Below are 24,262 nucleotides of genomic sequence, written 5' to 3' on the forward strand. Positions count from 1 at the left end.
AGGAAGTTCATATATTCTAGAAAGTTGTTTGTTGAGATCTAAGGAACAGGGGGGAAAAAGGTTAAAAAAATCGAATTTTTTAAAGTTTTTTAAGATATTGATCTTGAAGATGAAGTTTTTTTTGATTTTATATGTTCGTAATTTTTGTTCTATATATCAAGAGCTACAACTCTGCCTCAGAGAGTAAACATTTCGAACGGTTTGCAAGATATGAGCCTGAGAAAATGATTACTTTTTTGCAAAAATGACACCGAGGCCCCAAATTGTTGGGGCCCATAAAAAAGTGCATGACTTTGGGCAAAACTGAGAGACACGGTTTTTTTCTATTGGTGTTTTATCACGCAGTGGTGTCCCTATAGGGTTCTATTTTTTCGGGTTGCACTGTGAAAATAATTACTTTAGCTATACTTCGCTATGTGTAATGTATTTACATCAGCTGTAAATATTATCTATTTAACTCAAATTTTATTGAGAAATGGTTTTCAAGAATTATTTATCATAATTTGCTCCTATTTCTTTACACACATTGAGTTAGACGAAATTTACGTTGGATCATTATAGATAGCGGAGTCGGTATAGCCATGACGATATAGCCACGTAGAAATTTACTTTCTGTAGCACCCAAATAACTTACATACATGAATATATCCGCTATAGACCCGACTTGGCTGCTATTTAAAATCGAGAAAATCTTACAAAACAATGGCTGAGATAAAAGGAAAAACCGGGGCAACCTCGATTTTGACATTTTTTATCTATATGTGCATTACTAAGTCATTAATATAGACATTTCAAATAACTTTGCAACGACGTATATAACGCCATAATAAGTCGAACCTACAATGGGTAAAAATCGAGAAAAATATTTTTTAACCCGAATTTTTTTTGCCATAAAATTTATTAGTAAATTTTTATTTTTTTTTTAAATTAAAAAAAAAAAAATTTTTGAAAACATATTTTTGTTATAAAATTTTTTAAAAAAAAAAATAAAAAAAAAATTGATATGAAATTTTTTTTTAATTTTGCCGAATATAGCTCTTTTAATTGTTTTTGTTAATTCTGGATAAAAACCTGTAAAACTGACTAGTACTGGAACAGACCATTAATAGGGAGGAAAATTTCTGTTCAGAATTTAAATTAAATAGATAATACAGTTTTTTCTTTAGATTGATATTTTTTATTGAATAATAAAGTTCACAGGATAGGGATCTATATGGAAAATAAATTAAGGCAAATAGCCTTCAAGGCATTGCTGGCAAATACCCTCTCTTTAGTGGAAATTTTTCATGATCATTTCTTGAATTTTTGTTGAAATTTCTCAGTCAATACACTGATGGTTGTGGGCTTGTTGGAATATACCTTTGACTGACCACCATTAATAGTGGTATTCCATGGTGTAAAATCACACGTGCTAAGGCGGTAAATTCTGATTCTTCAAATGAGAGAGAACACGATCACGAAATGTCTCATGCTCCAGCAAAAACTCTATTTGCCTAGTAAGGCAGCAAATAATGTTGGAGCTAAATGATAACTACGCTAGAAAATTTAATGATTAATCGGGTGAAAATGTGCTTATCTTCGCTTAGGATGATTTACTTGAACTGTGGCCTCCAATATAATTATTTTTTAAATATTGTTTAACATGAATACGCTTTAATCTCTCATGTAATGCTCCATTTTTGTTAACCCTAAACTGCCAGCTATAAAAGAGCTTTAATCTGCTTTAATTTAGTGCACAAATGGTGGCAATTTTTGGGATACCTCTTAGTTTTTGAGGTATATACAATAACTGGTATTTCAATGTTGATAAGAATAATCTAATATGGTTCGGTCGATCATACTTTGAAGAAAAGAACGCCTCTACTGAAATTGACAAAGTCTCTGATTATTGTCTAGAGAACATAACAGGTTTGTTTTGATAGAAAGTTTGAAAAAGTTAGCCGCCATGAAAGTTTATACCCACAACAAGATAAGAGTTTTGTGGCAACCGAATTTGTAGCCAATACAATTATTTAGTTTTCTCATTGAAATTTTTTCAGTTTCGATTATAACATTTTAATTGCTGTTAACAAGTTTTGTATTTCTAAACTGAATTAGAAAGATTTTCTATATAGACGAACTTTGTCCGGCTGGAGTATGTCAAATAGGAGCTTCGCTTAGTATAGATTTAACAAATATCATGTGATCGCAAGGGCTTTTATCAAGGAGGATTGTTTACATAATAAAATTTTTCTGAATGGTAATAATGCCAACCCTTATGCCGACATAATCTGAGGAAATGCCAGTACTAAAGGAAGAATTTACTAAACGAATCAGAATTTTGGGTCCGTCCCAGCATCAGTCATGTCAAAAGACCCAAACAAAATGAAAATTTGCAGAAACTATTTTAATTTTCTTTGAGTTGATCCAACAAGAAATGATTATCTCAGCATACAAAGAAACTACATGCAGAGAAAAAATATAATTGGGCATGGTTACTGTAACCATTTCAATATTGTTACAAGTTTTTTAACTATATTATAGTCACAGTAACCATTTACATGATTGTGGTAACCATAATATGGTTAACTTACGATTCACATGATTGTATCAACCATATATATGGTTACAGTAAACAAATATATGTTTGTGACAACCATTCATATGATGAAGGACTTATCATATTATGTTGCTCTCGGCTTAAGGCTTATCATAATCTGAGAAAAACATATTATGATAAAATTATTCATCATAAATATGGTTACCACAAACATATATTTGTTTACTGTAACCATATATATGGTTGATACAATCATGTGAATCATAAATTAACCATATTATGGTTACCACAATCATGTAAATGGTTACTGTGACTATAACAGTAACCATGTCCAATTATATTTTTTCTCTGCGTGTAGATATGGAAATAGCGGTCCCAATAAATCGAAACAAAAAATTAATGCAAATCCTTTGATTTGATTACATGCTTGTGCATGAAAATATAGAAAACACGATAACTTGAAATTTTTTGAACAAAGTCTAGTAATTCAATAAATTTTGAACAATCATAATATTACCTCAATACACAGTCTTCAGTTCAATATGAAAAAAACTAAATAAAATTAATAAATATTGGGCCAAGAGTTTTTCTTTATTTAGCAGGTATGCTACCAAGATCATCACCATTTTAATTTAATGTTCAATAACCTTTCTATCAAACATTTCAATTAGTATATCGAATATTTATTTACAATTCATTCCAAATCAATAACCAATTCTCTTTCATTCCATTTTCACACACACAGACCGCTACGAAAACCACACACGTGGATACCCAATTATATCCAATATTTACTTCAACATCTGTTGATGCCAAACAGCTACATGCGACCACCCAAGACAAATTGAAATTGGTGCTGCAAGACATCGACCAGGCACAACACGAAATACAAGAACGTGTTCACACCACGCTCGCTATTCAAACGAAAGATCCCGAATCTATGCAAAAAATCGAACAGGTCATCAGCAACCTACGAACCCTGAAAGCCAAACTGGATGGCATACGTTACGACTACAAGACACTTGTCGAAAGTGTTTTACAATTTTTGGAAAATGTTACGAAAATGCGCTACGAAATCGATAGCTATTTCCTGAAGCAGCAACAGCAATACCAGCAGAATAGCAACGATGCCATCGAACGTTGCATAGCCGACCATGAGAAATTCCGTGAAATGGTCATGGATAAATTTAGATCACTCATCACCCAGTCAGAACTATTGATTGATCGTGTTAGAGCTTTGGAGCCTCCCGGAGCCAAGGAAATTGATACCGATCGTATTTTGAAATTGTTGGAGAACTTACGCATCTGTTTTGAGTCATCGAATAGCGAGAGAATGTCGTCGTTGGAGCGTCTGGAGAAATTGGAACAATTTAAGAATGACATTATGGATATTAATCGCAGTTTGGATAGTGTTTGCAAGCAATTGCAAGAGATCAATAATCAAAGTGTTGACAGTTTGGCAGCAGCCAAGACCACATCTTTGGCTTTTGAGTATTTTGAACGTACCATAGAGGTGAGTAAAGAGCGATGAAAGAGAAACAGAGCGTTTAATTGGCGCTGATGTAATTTTGTATTTTAATTTAATTATTTAATAGAGTTCAATGCCAAAATTTCTAAAACCTACAAAACACGAAATACGTTGGGCTTGTTATCTGCAAACAATGGAGGTATTAATTGTTGTTTTATTTGAAATGATTGTGAAAGTTGGAAACCCAGCAAAATTTGTGAAAAGTGAATGTGTTTTTATGTGTGTGAAAGTCAAGTCCAAGGCTTATTTGAAGCCACTTTATTAAAGTTAGACAATATATGGGTACCGTGATTATAAGATCTTCCAGTCAATCGAATCACTTCTAGATATAAAACGAATGTGTTTCCGCCATTTACAGTTGTAAATTGAGTATCAGAGGTTATTCGATACCATTGCACTTAAGTTGTTTTGATGAACAAACATCAGATAAACAGATTTCTGCTTGAGAGAGATTAGATGGAAACTCATTCTAGTTTCGCCTTCAACAATTTTGCTGGGATGTAAAGCAACAAAAATCTACTTAAAACTATAAATTTCCATTATGTCAATTCAATTTTATTTGTACGTTTGTCCAGTCGTCACACACATATGTTCTCTATCAACCAACATTTTGTACAATATAGTCGTGCATATGTCGTCATCTATTTTTAATTTCACTTTTTTTTATAAATTTATTTTTGTGTTTTTTTTTTAGAGGAATATTATTTATATTTATTGCAGTGCATGACGTCAAATCTTTTTTCAAATTTCCGCGTATTTTATGTATGTTTTTCTTTTCTTTTTATTGTTTGTTTTTTTTTTTGTGGGATGGCAAATTTGTTCATGTCATGGCGCTGCGATCTCCCATTGAATGTCAATACATATTTGCAAAAATAAATATTCATAATTCAAAAGCACTATAGGAATTATTTTGTAAATAAATGTTAATGATGTATAGGTCCATACTTGCGTCCACCTTATGAAAATACCTCCTATCATTAAAATATAATTGGTCAAATTTCACAAGGACATTCATTAGTGGGTCAATATAATTATACATTCCGCCATAGTTTTAAATATTATTATGCGATTGTTCTAATCTTTGCAACGCCCACTTTAAAGTAAAACCAGCAAAAGATACTAACTTTTTGAATTTTGAAGATAAATTAATACAATTTGAAGGACGAATCATTGAATCCAATCTATGTAGATGGCATCTACTTTGAATTATCGTTAATTTGAGAGAATGAAAAATGAAAACAATTTAACATTGGCTATTAGTATTTGCAAACAATTCTAGAATAACGTTAATATAGGTTCAATCGAGAAAAGCAATCTGATCCCTTCCCAGTATGCAACATTTCGAGTCAGTTCTTTTTATCGAACTTATTTCGAATTAAAATCGAAAATATGAATTTATTATGATGCTCTATCCAATCTACATTTTTTATAATATCGTATTTTAATATTTTATAGAAATGGCGAATAATGTTCGAGTTTTTTTTTTAATGTCAAATTTTATTTTTGCACAAATTGACAAATTCATATACATACATATTATTCTTTTGTTAATTTGTGAGAAAATAAAATTTTATTTCTTATCCTATCAATAACATATTCATAAAAATATAGTTTAACACGAAAAATTTATCAAAGACGTCTTAAAAGAAAAGCGCAGTAAATTATTGATGTTGTTTTTGACAATTCGAATCTCATAATCAGCAAACATCAGAAATATGTGCAAAATTTATTGCATTTGAAAATGAAAACACATCTAACGCAACATTATTGGATAATAATAAAGGTATTGAATATGCATTATTTCAAGAAGAAATTGCTCGATGGTATAAAGTATACGAAATTGTTCATATATTTAATCGAAATCGAATCAATTTAGAACATTTTTAATACCGAAAAAGGTATAGTATATCGATAAAAATTAGAATCAGAATAATAAATAATTTTCGACTCTTTATCGCTCTGCACTCTACTCAGGAAAACACGCACATTATCGACATTATATCGAAGTCGATATCGATAAAATTTTACGAAAAAATGATTCATTTTCGACATAACTTCGAATCATTTTGCATACTGGGTTATATTTTTCACCAAAAATCTACGGCAGCTGCTTAAAAGATGTCCAACTGAGAAAATGGTGTTAAACTGCAAATTAAATTTTATATGAAAAACCAAAAATCTACTGAATTCCAATTGAGGAAAAGGATGATGCAATTGAGAAAAAGATCACTTAAATTTTCTACTTCAAATAAAACGTAATCTAACCTAAAATATGGTAAGGCCGTTCAGGTTCTTTAGAGATCTTCGGGTTTTGGAGCTATTTCAGGCGATATGCCTTTAGTTTAGTAAAGTTATTGGGTGTATTACTTAAAAATGCGGGATTTTTTCAAATGTTTAGCTTTTATTTTGAAACATTTGTAAAATATAAATTTATTCAAAGTATTGGCCTTTTCCCATTTTTCTGGCAACATATGGATTCGGAGCCAAAAGAAATGCTCATCTTTTAAGGCCAAGAACGAATCAAGCCAATTTGAAGTGAAGCGTATCCTAGAGAGAGCGTTCTGCATCAATCGAAACAAATAGTAGTCGGACGGGGAAAGGTCTGGACTATAAGGCGGGGGTGGTGAAACTTCCCAACCACTGTGTTGTCATGATGGAATATTACGGTTTCATGTCTGGCCGCATATTCTGGGAGTTTTTCTGACAATTCTCGCTTCTAATATATAGGACCCTTTTGCTCCCACCAAATACAGAACATTACTTTAGCGCCATGGATATTGAGCTTTGGTGTCTATTCGGCTGGTTGGTCGCGTTTTCTTATGCTTCGGGTTATGAAATTAGATGCAAAAATGATTTTCTTTTATAGCGTTCAAGCATTATATCGGACATGCAAAATCGTCTTCCAAGGTCTCTCAGCTTCAATTCGTATAGTAAAAAATTTCCCCGCTTTTGGATAAATCCTGCTGTTCGCAAACGTTTTGAAATTGAGTAGCTCCCAATGATTTTGCAAGCTCTTGTTGAGTTTGACAACACTCATCATGGAATAATGCCTCCAATTCTTGGTCTTCAAGCTTTTATTGCTGGCCTGGGTGATCTTTGCCTTCCATGTCAAAATTAAATAATTTCTCGTTAAAAGGTTATTCGGGAATACAAAATTAGTATTTTAGTAAAATTGTTCTATGCTAAATTCACAATTTTTAGTTTGATAAATTCAATGAAATTTATTGTTGGGTGATAAGCTAGTTCCTATGCGCATTTCACTGGTTGCTTAGGCCAGATCATCAGGAAACCTTTTCCCAAAAGGCTTTAGAAAAACTAAAGATATTATACAAATAAAACTATAGAGTGTTTGAGAATTACAGACACTCAAGCTTTATTTGTAAAAATATCAAAGCTTAAACAAAACACCAACAATAAACCGTGATTTATCTTTTCTCTTGGCTAAGATAAGTTAATAAAAATGATATAAAAGCTTCGGATCTGGTCTCATAATGACTTCTTGTTATTGTTTACAGCTACATTCCATCAACGGTCGGCTAACTTTCATACGCGGAACTTAGATTCTTGCTTCCCCTAGACATCTCATCAGGACTACTAATACTAGAATTCACATAAACTAACTGAGAATTATAAAATACTAGTTGATCGCTCCGGCTTCGCCCGGTAGCATTTACTAATGTTAGTTCTTCAAGTTTCTCCAACCCACGCACACCAGCCTGTTCTTATTTATTTGCAAATAAAATATATAAATTTGTACTGCATACTTTAGGGAGCTTTTTTATTACAGTTGACTGGACTCACAAAAAAAAAAAAATTCCGAGTTTTAACCGGAATTGTTAAAATCAGCCAAATCGCTCCAGCCGTTCTCACGTGATGACATTACATACATGGACCATTTCATTTTTATATATATAGATTATAAATAGAGCAACTAAAACTCCTTAACGTTCAAGGTATTTCAAACGTTCTCCAAAAACAATTACAATCCTCTAGTCTATGAAAAATGTGTCACCAATATTGTGCAATATTGCAAGATTGTCATGCGACTTACTGAGAATTAGAGTAATATTTAAGCTTTAATTCCAATCGCATCATTCAAACAGGACTCATATTTATCACTATAAAGAAATGTTCGAAATAAACTCGATGGGTCGTTACTTAAGAATTATTCTATCCAACTTTAAAGGAACACATTTATGGTTTTGTCAATAGGCAACATATGCGTTATATTGTAGAAACAAAACTGCACGTGCTCCAATATTTTAATATTTTCGAATAGTTTTGATCAGAATTTGATGCACTTGACTTCTGTGATATATGGTTCCAACAAGATGGCACAAGATGACACCCTGCCAAACAATTGATGGGGAAGGGATTGAAGTGACACATCGCTGTAGCGATTGAACACTGTAGAACTTCAATTTATGGTTGGTTTATGCCAACATAACAATATATATGAAACGCAGGAAAAATATATAACGCTAATATTGGTAGAAAATTGGCTCCAAAGTATCGATCGCAGCAAAGTGGTCATTTTGATTATATGAACAAGATCGAATATCACACTTCAATTTAACATGAGTTTAATTGATTACAAATTTCAGCCCATTATCTAAATTTTTTGTGATTTTTTACAATTCAGAACCATATTTGACAACTTGATAGGTAACTGTATGCCAAATACCACAGATTACACACTGATCACCTGGATGATTCCAATTTATATATTTTGATTCATTTGACACGTATGTATGTGATCTTTGTAGTGCAGATTGGTTACTTTATAAAACTTTTATTTTGTACTGTATATTTATACCCTTCACCTTCATGAGAAGGGTATATATAAGTTTGTCATTCCGTTTGTAATTTCCACAACATAATTTTCCGACCCTATAAAGTATATATATTCTGGATCCTTATAGATATCAGAGTCAATTAAGGCATGTCCGTCTGTCTGTTGAAATCAATTTTCCGAAGCCCCCAATTAACTTACATACACGATTCATACATTAATATCTCCGGAATTCTTTCGTCTCGGTTGCTAGTCAAAATCGAGTAAATCGGACAACAAATGGCTGAGATATAAGGAAAAAACCAGGACAACCTTGATTTTTGACCTATTTTTACCCCATAACTTGATTACTAAGTCATTAATATACACAATATGGATATCTAATGATAGATATTTCAAAGACCTTTGCAACGACTATATAAGACCATAGTAAGTTGGACATACAGTGGTCAAAATCGGAAAAAATATTTTTTAGCCCGAATTTTTTTTTCACCAAGTTTTTTTTCCGCTAAATATTAAAAAAAAGTTGAAAAAACAAAATTATACTACAAAATAAAAATTTTAAATATTTTCAGTTAAACAAAGTTTTCAAAATAAGAAAAAGAATAAGGAAGATGTCATTGGAGGACATTCTCCACCACAACGTACAATTCGTGCAAAAGTGCCATACTATTGGTCAATTTACAAGGTCTCTTATCATGTCATATTGTCATAATGTCCTAATATTTCACAATGGTTTTTATAGGATTTCAAGCAATACATGTCATAAAATAATACTGTATGCTATGTTTATAGTGTTATCGTAACCAACCAGCAAAGACCTGCACCGAATGCCTAAGAGTCGGTAAAGCCGGGCCGCCTAGTCGTGATATATTAGGACATTATGACAATATGACATGATAAGAGACCTTGTGAATTGACCATATGTATAAATTTTATCACAATGATTGAGGCAATGATTTTTGTTTGGTTTGGGCTATATTTAATCAAATACTAATTTATTTGTAATATAAACAATCTAAATTACCTAAACTAAATCTAAATATTCACGTCCAACCCAATGTGCAATCAAATCAACACACTTTCATGGACCCAGACTAAATACATGCAACTGAATAGTCACTCTCACACACAGGCAGTCTTGCATCAGTTCATGTTTTTAGTTTTCCCCACATTTAAAATGACAGCCACAGCTGTCAGCCGATTGCATGTAATTAGAGAACTTATTTTAGGCGCAATTTTCAGAAAATGCTTTAATCGTTTCTGTAGACTACAAATTTTGCTTAATAGGGGGAAAATACACAAAATTTAAGACATAATAAATGCTTACAAATGTTTGTGTCGTGAATGTTTGGTAAATAAATATAGAACAAATTACAAATTATTGTGTAAATCATTTATGTTCCATGAAAATGCTTGTAGTCTACTTTGTAATAATGAAATTATTAATGAAATATGCCTTTAATGTCTTTAACAATTTTTTTTAGTTGCTCGAAAAACGCATAGAAAAATTCACCGAAACAACAACACAACAACTATTGATCTCAAATCCGGAAAGTGAGTCGTATGTAAGAGAAGAGTTAAGAAAACTGAGTGACAAGTGGCAGCAGTTTAAGGATCAAGTGAAAAATAAACGCAAATCTCTAGATCAAGCAACAGATTTCTTTGAAATTATAGAGAAGGTAAGATTAATTATTCCACAACTATTCTAAAGATATTTTATAACAAAATAACTTTAACTTACAGATCGATGCTGAATATCACGAAATTAGCTATTTCTACAATAGTGTTTCCAATAAAATCACCTATTTACGTGATCCTGTTGAGGCCTCCAACCTAGTAAACGATATTGATCGTTATGTCAATGAACGCGAAGCTCCTTTGAGAGAAAAACTGGACAATGCCGCCAAATGTTCCCATGACATGGGCAAAGTTTCTCAATTGTATAATGATGTCATGACCATGTTCCAATCGTTTATGAAACTTAAATCTGACATTACCATTGTGCAAGAACGTTTGAAACATGAGGAAAGAGCCAAAGAACAGCGTGAGAGAGAAGCTCGTGAGCAAATCGAACGTGAAAAGGCTGCTCGAGAGGCTGAAGCTCGTGAAAGAGCTGCCCGTGAGGAGGAAGCACGTCTGCAAGCACTTAAAGAGCAGGCGGCACGTGAACAATTTGAGCGAGAGAAAATGGCCCTTGAGTTGGCAGCACGTGAAAGAGCCATAAGAGAAGAAGAACAGCGCTTAATGGCCGCCCGAGAACAAGCAGCACGTGAACAAGCTGCCCGCGAATATGCAGCCAGAGAAGCAGAAGAGGCACGTTTAAGAGCTCTACGTGAGGAAGAGGCTCGTCTGCAGGCAGCTCGTGAACAAGCTCAACGAGAACAATATGCTCGCGAACAGTTGGCACGCGAGGAAGAACAAGCTCGCCTTAAGGCTTTGCGCGATGAAGAAATTCGTCTGTTGGCTTTAAGAGAACAAACCATACGTGAAGATGAACTCAGGCTTCAACAATTGAGAGAACAAAACAAGCGTGAGGAAGAAGCTCGCCAGCAGGCCTTTAAAGAACAAATGAAACGTGAAGAAGAGGCTCGTTTGCAGGCCGTACGTGATCAAATCGATCATCAGCGTTTGGTCACCGAAAACATACGCAAGGATGTACAAATCAATCATATATTTACGGAAATTAAATACTCCTCTCCCCAATTCACTAAACAACTAAAGGATGCCGTAACACGTGAAAATGATAAATTCACTTTTGAGTGTGAAGTTACCGGCAATCCGGAACCCTCTATTGAGTGGTTTAAGGATGGCATTTCCATACAAAACAATCCCGATTATAAGACCAGCTTTAACAAGGGCCTTTGTCGTTTGGTCATCGAAGAAACCTTTACCGCCGATTCGGCTAGATTTACATGTCGTGCTGCTAATTTGGTGGGTAATGCTGAGACTTCAGCCAGCTTGTCGGTGCGTGAAAATGCAGCTGATATTCAAATGATTGCTCCACGTATTGTACGTTTCTTGGAGAGCGGCAAGGCCAAGGAGGGTTCCTCCTATGAATTCTCCTGCGTGGTTACCGGCAATCCTTTGCCCACTGTGCAATGGTATAAAAACGATAAATGCATTGATGATTCACCCGACTATGTGATCAGTTATAATAACGGTGAGGCCAAGTTGCGTTTTGAGGAGGTGTTCTTGGAAGATGATGCTGTTTATACTTGCAGTGCTTCCAATCCAGCGGGTATTGAGCACTGCTCGGCTAGTTTGATTGTGGAACGTAAGTTGACTTAGTTTTAGGGAAGTTTTTAAATGGTTGTGAGAAAATTTGTTTTTTTTCTTATAGCTTTGGAGCCCACAGAAATGCCTCATTTCAAAATACCTCTTACCAACGCTATGGCTCGTGTGGGTCAAAAGATTAAATTGGAGGCTTTGATAGGTGGTATACCACGTCCAGATATTTATTGGCTACACAATGGCAAACCGTTTTATCCACGAGATATTAAGGTAAGTTTGATAAACAAGAGAAATGACTCTATAGATAAACAATACTAATTCACAAATCGATACTAATACTTACATACATATGCATGTATGTTTTAAACCCATGATATAATAATTGTAGAAGGTAGAATCACTAGGGAGAGTTTTCAATATTTACCCCTATAACGTCAAACTTTTATTTTGATTTTTTCATATTTTCTTTTGTTTGACGTTACAAGAATTGTATAATTGAGAATTTATTTGCTTCTGAGTGTACCTTATATTGTTGTGTCATGTTTTAAACCCATACTTTCATAATTTTTCATAACAAATTTGAAAAAAGCTGTTAAATTGTAGAAAACTTTATTTGATTTTAAGAAATAATGTTAAAAATAGATAAAAATGCTAAATTTTATGGATCTTAAGAGTCCGAGGGAATATTCGCTTTCGGATTCGGGTAAAATTTGGCGGAATACCGAATCCGAATCTTTTATAAAGAAAAACCTAGATTATAGAATTTTAAAAGAGACACAAGTTTTTAATATAATAAACAAAATCTAAGGACTAATATTCTAAGAAAACTATTGACTTAAACATTATGATAACAAACGTTTGGTAATTGATTTACTCATTATAATAGAGAACACAGTACAAAAAAAAAAAACAAAACGAATAAAAAATACGTTTCTCTATCTGTTTTGTACTCAAATGTACGATTGTAACGTTAAATTAAATAATGCAGATGAGTGAAGAGCTAATCGTTTCGTTTTCTCTCTTTGTCACTTGAAAAGTTTTTCTTTTGTTTTTGCTCTTGTACAATACAATATAAAAATTTTGATTTGTTTTGTACATTTTGCAAACGTTTGCGAAATGTTTTGTTTGTTTTCATACTCTGAAATGCTTGTTTTCATATTTTGAATGCGGTTTTTGTTTTTAATAACTTACTATATGTCATTTTGGTGTATGGTGTAGTGGTTAAAGTGATTGCCTACATAACCAAGCACCCCAGGTTCTATCCCTGGCAGATGACGAAATATGTTCATCATTGGTTTTCGAGTTTTTAAAATTAACCCCCCTCTAAACAATCCATCGAAGAAGAACCCTGACCACCCCTCCCCCTGGAAAAGAGGATAACATCATGATAAAGGTCAGGCAGCCCGCCATCCCCTGCGAAAAAGGTAGGAATCAAAGAATTAAATTAGCAAGGTTCCCCACCACTACAACAAATACACAGAGGGCGTTGTTCTAGGCAACGACAGATGGCACCACCATTATCCTAGACCAGCTACAGCAGACCAATCATCTACTTAATTGGAACAACAACCGATTAACGAAACTGACACAAGGCAAAAATAACAATAGGCTGGATTTTATGGCAACATCCTACAAGTATCCTTGGACCCGCTATAGTGGACCTACTTAGCAGGAACAACAACAGTTTAACGAAACTGATACAAAAATAACAACAGTCTGGTTATAATGGCAACATCGTACATGAAGACGCACGATACTCCTCCAATAACAAGGAGTGCAATCTTACAAGGGAAATATACGAAAAACAACTGCAAACAAATCGTATAAGATGGAAGATGCTTTGTGGAAGCCAAATGCTCCCAAGAGGGGTAATGGAGTAAAAAAAAATGTCATTTTGAAGGGCACATTTCTGTCATTTATTCTCAAACAACAACGTTTTTTTTAGCTTTGAAAATTTCAATTTGTTTACCAACAAAACGTCATATGCGGGAAGTTTTGCTTTATTTCTTTAATTTGAAAAAAGTGGTGATTGTGTTCCATCGGTTTCAAATGGCGAGAGATGGTTTGTTCGGTTCATAAGTGGTGATTTTAATATGGAAGACAAAGATCGCCCAGGTCAGCCAAGAAAGATTGAAGACTACGAATTGGAGGCATTACTCAATGAAGATTGTTGTAAAACTCAACAATAGGATTGCAAATTTGAACAATTTGATCCAAATTTATTCCGAATAATTTTTTTTGTTTAGATAAGTTAATTTTTGGTCTTACTAACAAAATTTCAATTCAATATCTCAATTAGATTCAAAAATATGTCACTTTTAAAACTCAGTCCTTCAAAAAAAAAATTCACTTTTCATATTTTAGTATAATCAGAACCATAGAGAAACATAGAGCGGAAACTAGAAAAAAATTCAAACAAAAAAATTATTCAAAATAATCACACATGCGAGTGTTGTTTTTGTTTTTTCTACTAATACATTCTCACCACTTAGGTTTCTGACAACTGAGTTAGGTCTTTGACAGCAGAGTTTCCGCTCTATGTCTATGGTCAGAACCATTGACTTGTTATATAGAATTAAGGAAATTTATCTAAAAAAAAATATATTTTTACGAATTAGCACTAGCGATTTGAATTTAATGGTCTGTAGTAACTGCCAGCGTATTTATAAACATTTCCATCAGTAGAAGCTTCTACTTATCAACAATGTTGATAGCATGCGGTTGTTAGCGCTGTTTGTAAGTGTGGCAACACTAAATGTTTAAGCTGCTTATATTAACAACGAAAGCTCTAGAATTCGAATATACGAGTTTTGACCGTTAAGAACAATTTAGGCTACTCAGATGCAGATGGCTGTGTGTATAAATAGTGAGTGCGGTTGCAGTAGTGGAAGATTCTAATTTGAAACATCGCACAGTGGGTTCAATGGTACCTAAAGTAGCGATTAATTCATAGAAGCCGTAGTTTTAAAATATTATATTTTTTTATTGATGAGTTATTATAAGCACATAAATACACAGCATTTTAGAAAAAAAAAGTAAAATTTTTTGGAAAAAAAAGACCTTAGTTCACAATTTATGATGTAACTTTGGAATGGAAAGCGATAAATTAATGAATAAAATTGGAAATTAAAGCATACTTAAGGTGATATTAAAAAAATTAAATAATAAATTTATTATATGTATTTATATTAGTACAAATTTAATTTAAAATCCAATTTTTGTTTTACAAAAAATTTTTATAAAAGTACAAATTCTTTCGTAAAACAGAATATTATAATTTTTTATTAATGAATAATCATAAATACTTAAAAACACAACTTTTAAAAAAATGGAAGAAACATTTTTTTAACCTGTTTTGTTTCAGCATATGTTTTTTAGCAACAGGAGTTCTTTCATTATAACTTAAATAAGTAAAAAACCTCAATAAACCCGCACTATTTTTTTTTTGGGAATATATAAGCTAAAATGTCATATTCTATGTGATGCAGTTTTTGTTTCCAACTGGGGTATGCTTAGTCTGTCCAGGTTCTTCAAAGGTCTGCTTCCTTTGAAATCTTTACTACAGAGACGTCTTGGATCTTTGGGATATGTTGGATTAATTAAGATAAATTATTGACAACAATAAGCTAATATATATTGTATTAGTATTAATTATGTTATGTTGATGTATTGACTGTTGTAAATGCACGTTACATCTACGAGCGTTTAATGAAATTTACCCGATCTCACCCTGAACTTTTTTAAACTCCATCTATATATCCAAAAAAAACCCAATAATGGAGCACTTTTTAAAAAAAAATAAATATTTGCAAAACATTTATCTAAACAAAAAATATTTATTTATGTTCTCAAATACCTGATATTGATGGTTTTAATATTTCTACTTTTAACAGACTTAACAAAAAATGTAAGCTCTCGAAATATCACAATTTTCAATTTTAACCACAGCTCGCAAAATTTGTAAAAATTATTTGACTTTGACCGCTCACTGCCAATAAAGTAAGTTACTCACAACTGTACTTTTAGCAATTAATGATGTATTATTTAATGCACTTTAACCCAATACCAAACATGACTTTGACAGATAAAGTTCAGCTTTTGAATTAATTGCCACTTTTGGTACATGTTAACCCTCTGTGCATCGTTAAGTAAAGTCATCAACTGCATTACCAGTGTATATTTGTACATTATAAAGTGTGTGAATTTCTGCGAATTTATAAACGTGTATAAAACACTGAGTGACTATTTAATTCTGTTGTTGTTGTTCATTTGAATAAATGAAAAAATGCAATTGTACCAGTATTTTATAAAATACAGATTTATTACCTTTTTTCATTCGATCGACCTCACTGTGCCGGATTTGATCGGAATTATTAAGGTTTTTGGGATCAGCTTAGGATAGTCTCCTAATTGGAGTGTCGTGAGGGAGACAAATCAAAATATGTTTAATTTTGTTCCAATTCCAAAAGTTTGATTTTGGAAATTAATATAACATTTGAAAATATTTATCACATCAGGTTTGGACCAAATATTAGGTTCGGTTACGCCTTTAAAATCCGATTTCTGTCAGACTGTAAGCCATTTTGGTATTGCATTTAATTTTTGATGATTTTAAATAAAAACACCCATGTAAATGACAAATTTTCTATCTTTAAACCTTTAAAAAAATCTAAAATAAAACCATTTCTTGTCACTATCAATGTTTATACACTTTTGATCTTTTATAAAATAAAAAAAAAAATATTGTTTATAATTTTTAATTTTATTTCAAAAATAATCATAATAAAAAGTTTACATTTAACGAAAATTTTAATAAAAACCATGTTGACGTCAATTCCAAAAAATAAAAAAAATACAAAAACACAAACAAATAATTGTCCCAAATACACATTTGGTCTAAATTTTACGATAATATTTTATGACATTTTCAAGGAAAATAACAATATTTTTTAAACGAAAATTATTAAATTAATGATTTAATAGAGTTTACACAAAAAAGCATTTAAATAGAAAATTTCTAGTCACTTGTTAAGATATTAATAGGTTTTCAACTAATTGTGCTATTTAAAAGTCATAAATTTTAAGGAGATTTTTGTATCAACAAATATTTAATTATTTATCCTATAATATAAATAAATAAGGCATAAATAAATATTATATGTATAAAGAGCTGACTAGCACACTAACAACTAGCCTACCAGGGCACTCAAATTACGATATGGCTAATTACACAGTGCAACAGTGAAAAAAACACACGATCATGACTATATAGGTTCGACTCTACTACCAAAGTATAGTAAAACCCTGTACTCAATTTGTCCATTTTGGTGACCGATTTTTTTTATGGGCCCCCAATGTTTCTGAAAAAGTGAAAAAGGGCCTCTAAAAAAAGTATCATCAGTTTTTGGTTAACAGCTAATTCAGACTTTGTAATACGGCTTAACTTTATATGGTAATAATATAGCTAAGATTCCGCCAAATAAATTTTGTTACATTTTTTTCCAAAAAATAGCTTTAAATAGGAAGAAAAATTCTTTTTTTTACTTTTTTTCTAATAACTTCCAGGGTCTCCAAATTTTTCACTAACAATATTTAGCAAATTTGTAGCTTCGGTAAAGTTGAACAACTCTTGAGAACATATCAATGCATTCTGAACATGTCTAGTCACTCTAAATAGCACATAAAGATCACTTTGTACCTTAACAATTTTCATTTTTACTATTTTTTTACGCTAAAACAAAGATTTTTTTTTAAAATAGTATGATCAAGTCCACACTTCTATGTTGTGCTGTATTATTTACTCGGCTGAGGTGTTCGGAATGGGGATCAGTGAGTGGACCCTCAATGTCACACATTTAAAAAAAATCGCCAAAAAGCCATTTATGATCCGAATGAGCTGAAATTTAAAATTTAGATATTCCATGAGAAGGTCTACAAAAATATGCTTTTATCTGTAGGTATCTCTTTTAGTTCAAGAGATATTTAAGTTTAATTTTTTTTTAAATTTTGCTCGATCTTTTTTTTTTGTATTTTATATATGATGGGCCTACGAAAGGTCAAATTTTGTTTCTTATATACGACTTATATTTGCGATAAAATTCTAAAGAAAATAAAATAAACCAGATAACAATTATTTCGTCCCTATAAAAAGTTACACGCATCCAAATTGGAAGCATCTTTTTATATATTTCAACTTTGTATGCGTGTTTTTTTTAAGTTTTTTCCCAAAAAAGTCCCCATATTTTTTCTTTTATAAAAAACTAATTTTCTTCGTGGCTATATACATTATTTTATGATCTGGAAAGAGAACTTAATGCAAAAACTTATAAAGTAAAATTTAACTAACTTAAGCCGACATTCTACCAACCAGCCCTATCCAAACTTGGCCAATTTTGAAACAAAATTTTAGGTTTGAGTAAAAAATTCTAAAAACGCAAAGCACCGATCCTCAAAAGCTCGTCATATTTGTATAGCCCTACATATTGTTTATATATACACAAAACGTTTTTACTATCATACTGTAAATAATGTCAAAGTGGGCTATTTTCTAAAAAAAACGCAGTTTTTTTAGATGGCGTTTCTTTTGAACGCGGTTTTTGTTTTTAATCTGTAATTTATTCTCACTTAGTTATTAAACATTATAATATAAACAACAAAGTTTTTATTTTTTGCTTCGATGTTGAATTTTGTACCAATGAATCGTCAAAAGCGGAAAGTTTTTCTTTACTTTTTTGAATTTGAAAAAAAGTGCCGCTGAAGCACACCGATTGCTCACCAATGCTTATGGTGAATGTGCTCCATTGGTTTCAATGTGCAAGAGATGATTTGCGCAAATCAGAAGTGGTGATTTTGACGCGAAAGACAAAGATCGCCCAGGCCAACCAAAAAAGTTTGAAGACCAACAATTGGAGGCATTACTCCATGAAGGTTGCTGTCAAACTCAACATGAGCTTGCAAAATCATTGGGAACTACTCAAGCAGTAATTTCCAAACATTTGCGAGCAGCAGGATTCATTCAAAATCAGGGAAATTGAGTACCATACAAATAGAAGCCGAGAGACCTTGAAAGATTTTGCATGTCCGAAATGATGCTTGAACACTTTTAAAAAAAATATTTTTGCACCGAATCATTACTTGCGATGAAAAATGGATCCATTATTATAACCCGAAGCGTAAGTGATCGTATGTGCCGATTGTAAAAGGTCAGACATGAAACTGTAATATTCCATCATTACAACACACGGCCACATGTTGCAATACCTGTTAAAAACTATTTAGAATGAAGTGGTTGGGAAGTTAGGCCTCACCCTCTTTATAGTCCAGACCTTGCCCTGTCCTACTACTATTTGTTTCGATCGAAGCAGAACGCTCTCTGGGATACGCTTCACTTTGGAACAGAGTTTCCGATATTGGCTTGATTTGTTCTTGGCCTCAAAAGATAATCAATTATTTTGGCTCGGAATCCATATGTTACCAGAAAGATGGAAAAAGATAGCTAACAATGGTCAATATTTTGAATAAGTTTATGTTTCAAAATAAAAGTTAAAAATTTGAAAAAATCCCTCATATTTACGTCATGCACCCATATTTTTATATCCTTCACATTCGGAGAAGGGTTTGTAATTCCGTTTGTAATTTCTATAATATATCCTTGTAGATAGCGGAGTTAGTTAAGCCATGTCCGTCTGTCTGTTGAAATCAATTTTCTGAAGACCCCAGATATCTTCGGGATCCAAATCTTCAATAATTCTGTCAGACATGCTTTCGAGAAGTTTCCTATTTAAAATTAGCAAAATCGGTCAACAAATGGCTGAGATATGAGGAAAAGACCAGGACAACCTCGATTTTTGACCTATATCTGGATTACTAAGTCATTAATATAGGCAATATGGATATCTGATGATAGATATTTCAAAGACCTTTGCAACGACGGATATAAGACCATAGTAAGTTGGATTACAATGGGTCAAAAGCAGAATAAAATATAAAATAACACGAATTTTTTTTTCACGAAAAAAAAAAAAATTTTTTTGAAATTTAAAAAAAAAAAATATTTAAATTTTTAATTTTAAAAAATTAAAAAAAAAGTTAAAATAACAATCCAAAAAAAAAAAAATTTTTTGCCTCAAAATATTTAAAATTTGTATTTTGAAGTATAATTTGGTGAAGAGAAGATTCGGCACAGTCGAATATCTGACTTGTTTTTTGTAAAATTGTGTAATTAATACAAGTTTGGCTATATTTGAATGAATTGACTAAAAAAATGAACTTAGCTCTTTCTAATGTTTTGAATTAAAATCTCAATTTGTATAAAAAGTATCAATGAAAAAATTTTTTTTTTTGTAAACTTGTGTAATTGGATATCACAAAGAAAACATTTCTCACACTTCCTAAAAACAGAAACTCATAATTAAGTCTTTGTTGGCGACTTCAAAATTCGATAAATCTGAAAGTATGCTAAAAATCTAAAAACTTATTTATTTAAATATTGGATTAAATAGTGTAATGTTAGATAAAATAAAAATTGTCACATTCATTGTGTGTGTGTGAAAGAATTTTCAAAATTATTTCAATGCTGCAATCGCTACTATCAGTTTGGGAGGGGTGTTAAGTATGAGGAGTGCAGACATTTGCAAAATAGACGTCATGTAATATTTGTGTCAAGTTAATTGAAATTAATTATTAATTGCAGTATTTTCTTTATTTTTATTATAAAGTTTTTTTGGTTTGTATTTTTACTGCAATTTTATTATTTTTTGTTTTGGGTAAAATGAAATATTTGTAAACAAATGGCTAAAGATTTAAATAAATTAAAATGTATTTTAAAACGGCAATAGTGAATTTTAAGTTTACTATAAATATTTCTAGTTATTTTAAAAAATAAATCTACTGCCAAGTCCATACTTAGACACACATTATAAGGATGGACTTGACTTGGTTGCATTTCAAATACCCAGAGTTTTTGAAAACAAATTTTAAACTCAAAAACCAAACTTCATAGAAATTTTCTTACTTTTAAGTTGGTTTCTCCAAAACCAGAAGAAAAAGCAATGATATTTCATTTCCTGGTTTTAACAATGAGATTCTAAGGTCAAAGGACAAGACTTAGACTGTGAAATCCCTAAATTCACAAAAGCTCTGATGATCTTAAAATGATCTGCTTAGCGTAGCTTTTTGTAAATAATCTATGGGCCACAATTATTGCAAATAACGTAAAACGATTCACCATAAAAATGAATTTGGCAAATAAAGCGTTCGTGTGCCTTTTGGTTGCTGTCTTCTCGACTTAATGGTGTAAGAATAATGTTGCTGATGATGTTCTTATTTGTTTTTCTGCAGTTTTTTAGCCTGGCGGCTGGTCGAGAGCTCATCAAAAATAATCGTGGGTGGTGTTCTTGTTGTTGAGAATACATACGTTTTTTTTTTTTCTGAATTATTTCACATATTTTTTTCTTCTTACAAGCGATTCTTTTTTATACAAATGACCAATAAAATATTCCTAGTATTTTCACCACTAAAAACCATAGATTTCATAGATTTCGTGTTGAGTTCTTTTTTGTTGGTGGTTTGTGTTTGCGAGTGTTTGGATAAAAAATATCTTGCTTTCTTATTATTTCGATTTTTCTGATTTCAATTGAGTTCTGTATGTAAACATCTGAATTGTGTTCTGTATACAATTCAAATGTTTTTGTATTTTGTTTAAAAATTTTATGTTTTAATATTTTTTTTTTTATTTTGCATTAGATTTAAACCACAAAATAAGAAAATTCGAAAACAACATCATCATTAAAATAGTTATTTTGTGGGGTTGGCTATAATTTGTTTGAAGTTTTGTGTATTTTAGCTTTATTGTTTGTATATTTTTATGAAAAGTTATACAGGGTGTTTTTGTCAAAATTTTTCAAGACCATTTTGATTAAATTTGGAGGATTTTCATTAATGCAGTGTTGAATTTCTACTTTTTAATCGCCCAAGCCAGACAAAAAGTTTGAAGACAAAGAATTGGAGGCATTACTCCATGAAGATTGTAAAACTCAACAAGAGCTTGGAAATTGGGAGCTACTAAAGCTGGGAAATTTTGTACCATACGAATTGAAGCCAAGAGACCTTGAAAGAGGATTTTGCATGTCCGATGTTTGAACGCTATAAAAGAAAATCATTACTTGCGATGAAAAATGGAATTACGATAACCCGAAGCGTAAGAGATCGTATGTAAAGCCCGACTAACCAGGCGAATCGACACCAAAGCTAAATATCCATAAGGTAATGCTCTATATTTTGTTGGAGCAAAAGGTTCCTATCTATTTTGAGCCGCTGAATCTGGCCAGACCATCACAGGAAGCATGTACCGCATGCAACTAATGTACCGCATGCAGTGGCCGGAATGTGCGGCCAGACATGAAACCCTAATATTCCATCCTGATAACGCTAGGCCACATGTTGCAATACCTGTTAACAACTATTTAGAAAGAAGTGGTTGTGAAGTTTTGCCTAACCCGCATTATAGTCCAGACCATTCCCCGTGCGACTACTATATGATTCGATCGATGCAGAACGCTCTCTTTAGGGTGTCCGAAATTTAATTGATTCGTTCTTTTGACTCGGAGTCCATATGTTGCCAGAAAGATGGTAAAATTTCATAGCTAACAATGACCAATACTTTGATTAAGTTTATATTGCAGAAATGTTACAAAATAAATGCTAAGAATTTGTAAAAATTACGAATTTTTAAGTCATACAGCCAATATGTATTTACGAAAAATAAAGGCAAGGAAAAAACGAAAATTTCAAAATTTAAAATTAATTTTTATACCCTTCATAAGTTTGTCATGCCGTTTGTAATTTCTACATTTTTCATTTCCGACCCTATAAAGTATATATATTCTGGATCCTTATAGATAGCGGAGTCGATTAAGCCATGTCCGTCTGTCTGTCTGTCTGTCCGTCCTGTCTGTTGAAATCAATTTTCTGAAGACCCCAGATATCTTCGGGATCCAAATCTTCAATAATTCTGTCAGACATGCTTTCGAGAAGTTTGCTATTTAAAATCAGCAAAATCGGTCCATAAATAACGGAGATATGAGCAAAAAACCGGGACAACCTCGATTTTTGACCTATTTTTGATCTATATATGGATTACTAAGTCATTAATATAGACAATATGGATATATAATGATAGATATTTTAAAGTCCATTGCAACGATGTAGATAAGTTGGACCTACAATAGGTCAAAATCGGGAAAAATATTTTTTAACCCGAATTTTTTTTCATCAAACAATTTTTTTGTCATACATTTTTAAAAAAAAAAAAAAATAAATAAATTTTTAAAAAAAAAAAAAAATTTGGAAAAAACTTTTTTTAAAAACAATTTGGAAAAAAAAAATTTTGAAAAACAATTAAAATAAATTAAATTTTGTTTACCTAAAAATATTTAAAAAAATTTATTTTAAAGTATAATTTGGTGAAGGGTATATAAGATTCGTCACAGCCGAATATAAATCTCTTACTTGTTTTTTGATAACTTAGTGAAATAAACAGCTTTATACCAAACTCCATATTTTGATAAGTTACAAGCTGTACAAAGCTTTCCTAATCAGAGGCTTTGACATTTTGTTTTCTAACGTGATGGTCACAACATTAATTTTTCTAAAGTCTAAGACCTCCACTAAGATTTGTGCGTACATCATTTTACAATCGGACCAATAGTTTAGAACATTCAGATTTTTATCACTTTTTTCGATTGTAATTAAATTTGACCAGAGAAAACATTGTTATTATCTTACGATAACGAGCACCAATAACCGCCACTGAGTGATCATGCTCATTTTCGATGAAGTATGATCCAATGATGCCTCCAGTCTAAAGTGTACATTTTAATACCAGAATTTAAAATATTACGTTAAAAATTAAATTTTTGGATATTGAAAAGGATAATGTCTTCTGATTTCATTGAAATCTTCAGTATATACAGTTGGGGTATTCAAACGGTCTCCTATTAGGTCGTATTGTCATAATGTCCTAAAATATTTTTTTAGTTTAAACAAATTCTTGATGTGCTGTAAACAAAAAGTGATATTTAATGACAAACCAATAAACATAGTTCAAAAAGTATTATTAGTTTATAACATTTTTGTTTGAAACCCAACAAAAATTTGTTTAAACTAAAAA

General features: G+C 31.8%; 1 protein-coding gene across 2 annotated transcripts in view; it reads left to right on the plus strand.

Annotated features, from left to right (window-relative positions):
* Positions 1-24,262, plus strand: part of LOC135954021 (uncharacterized) — a 154,683-nt gene that overhangs the window by 99,026 nt on the left and 31,395 nt on the right. For both annotated transcript variants that reach the window (XM_065504067.1, XM_065504068.1), the window contains exons 7-10: positions 3,285-4,052; positions 10,347-10,541; positions 10,606-12,136; positions 12,203-12,363. In XM_065504067.1, coding sequence (XP_065360139.1) covers positions 3,285-4,052; positions 10,347-10,541; positions 10,606-12,136; positions 12,203-12,363 — 2,655 coding nt within the window. The remainder of the gene's footprint in view (positions 1-3,284; positions 4,053-10,346; positions 10,542-10,605; positions 12,137-12,202; positions 12,364-24,262) is intronic.

This window comes from Calliphora vicina, chromosome 3 (assembly GCF_958450345.1).
Source record: "Calliphora vicina chromosome 3, idCalVici1.1, whole genome shotgun sequence".
NCBI lineage: Eukaryota > Metazoa > Arthropoda > Insecta > Diptera > Calliphoridae > Calliphora > Calliphora vicina.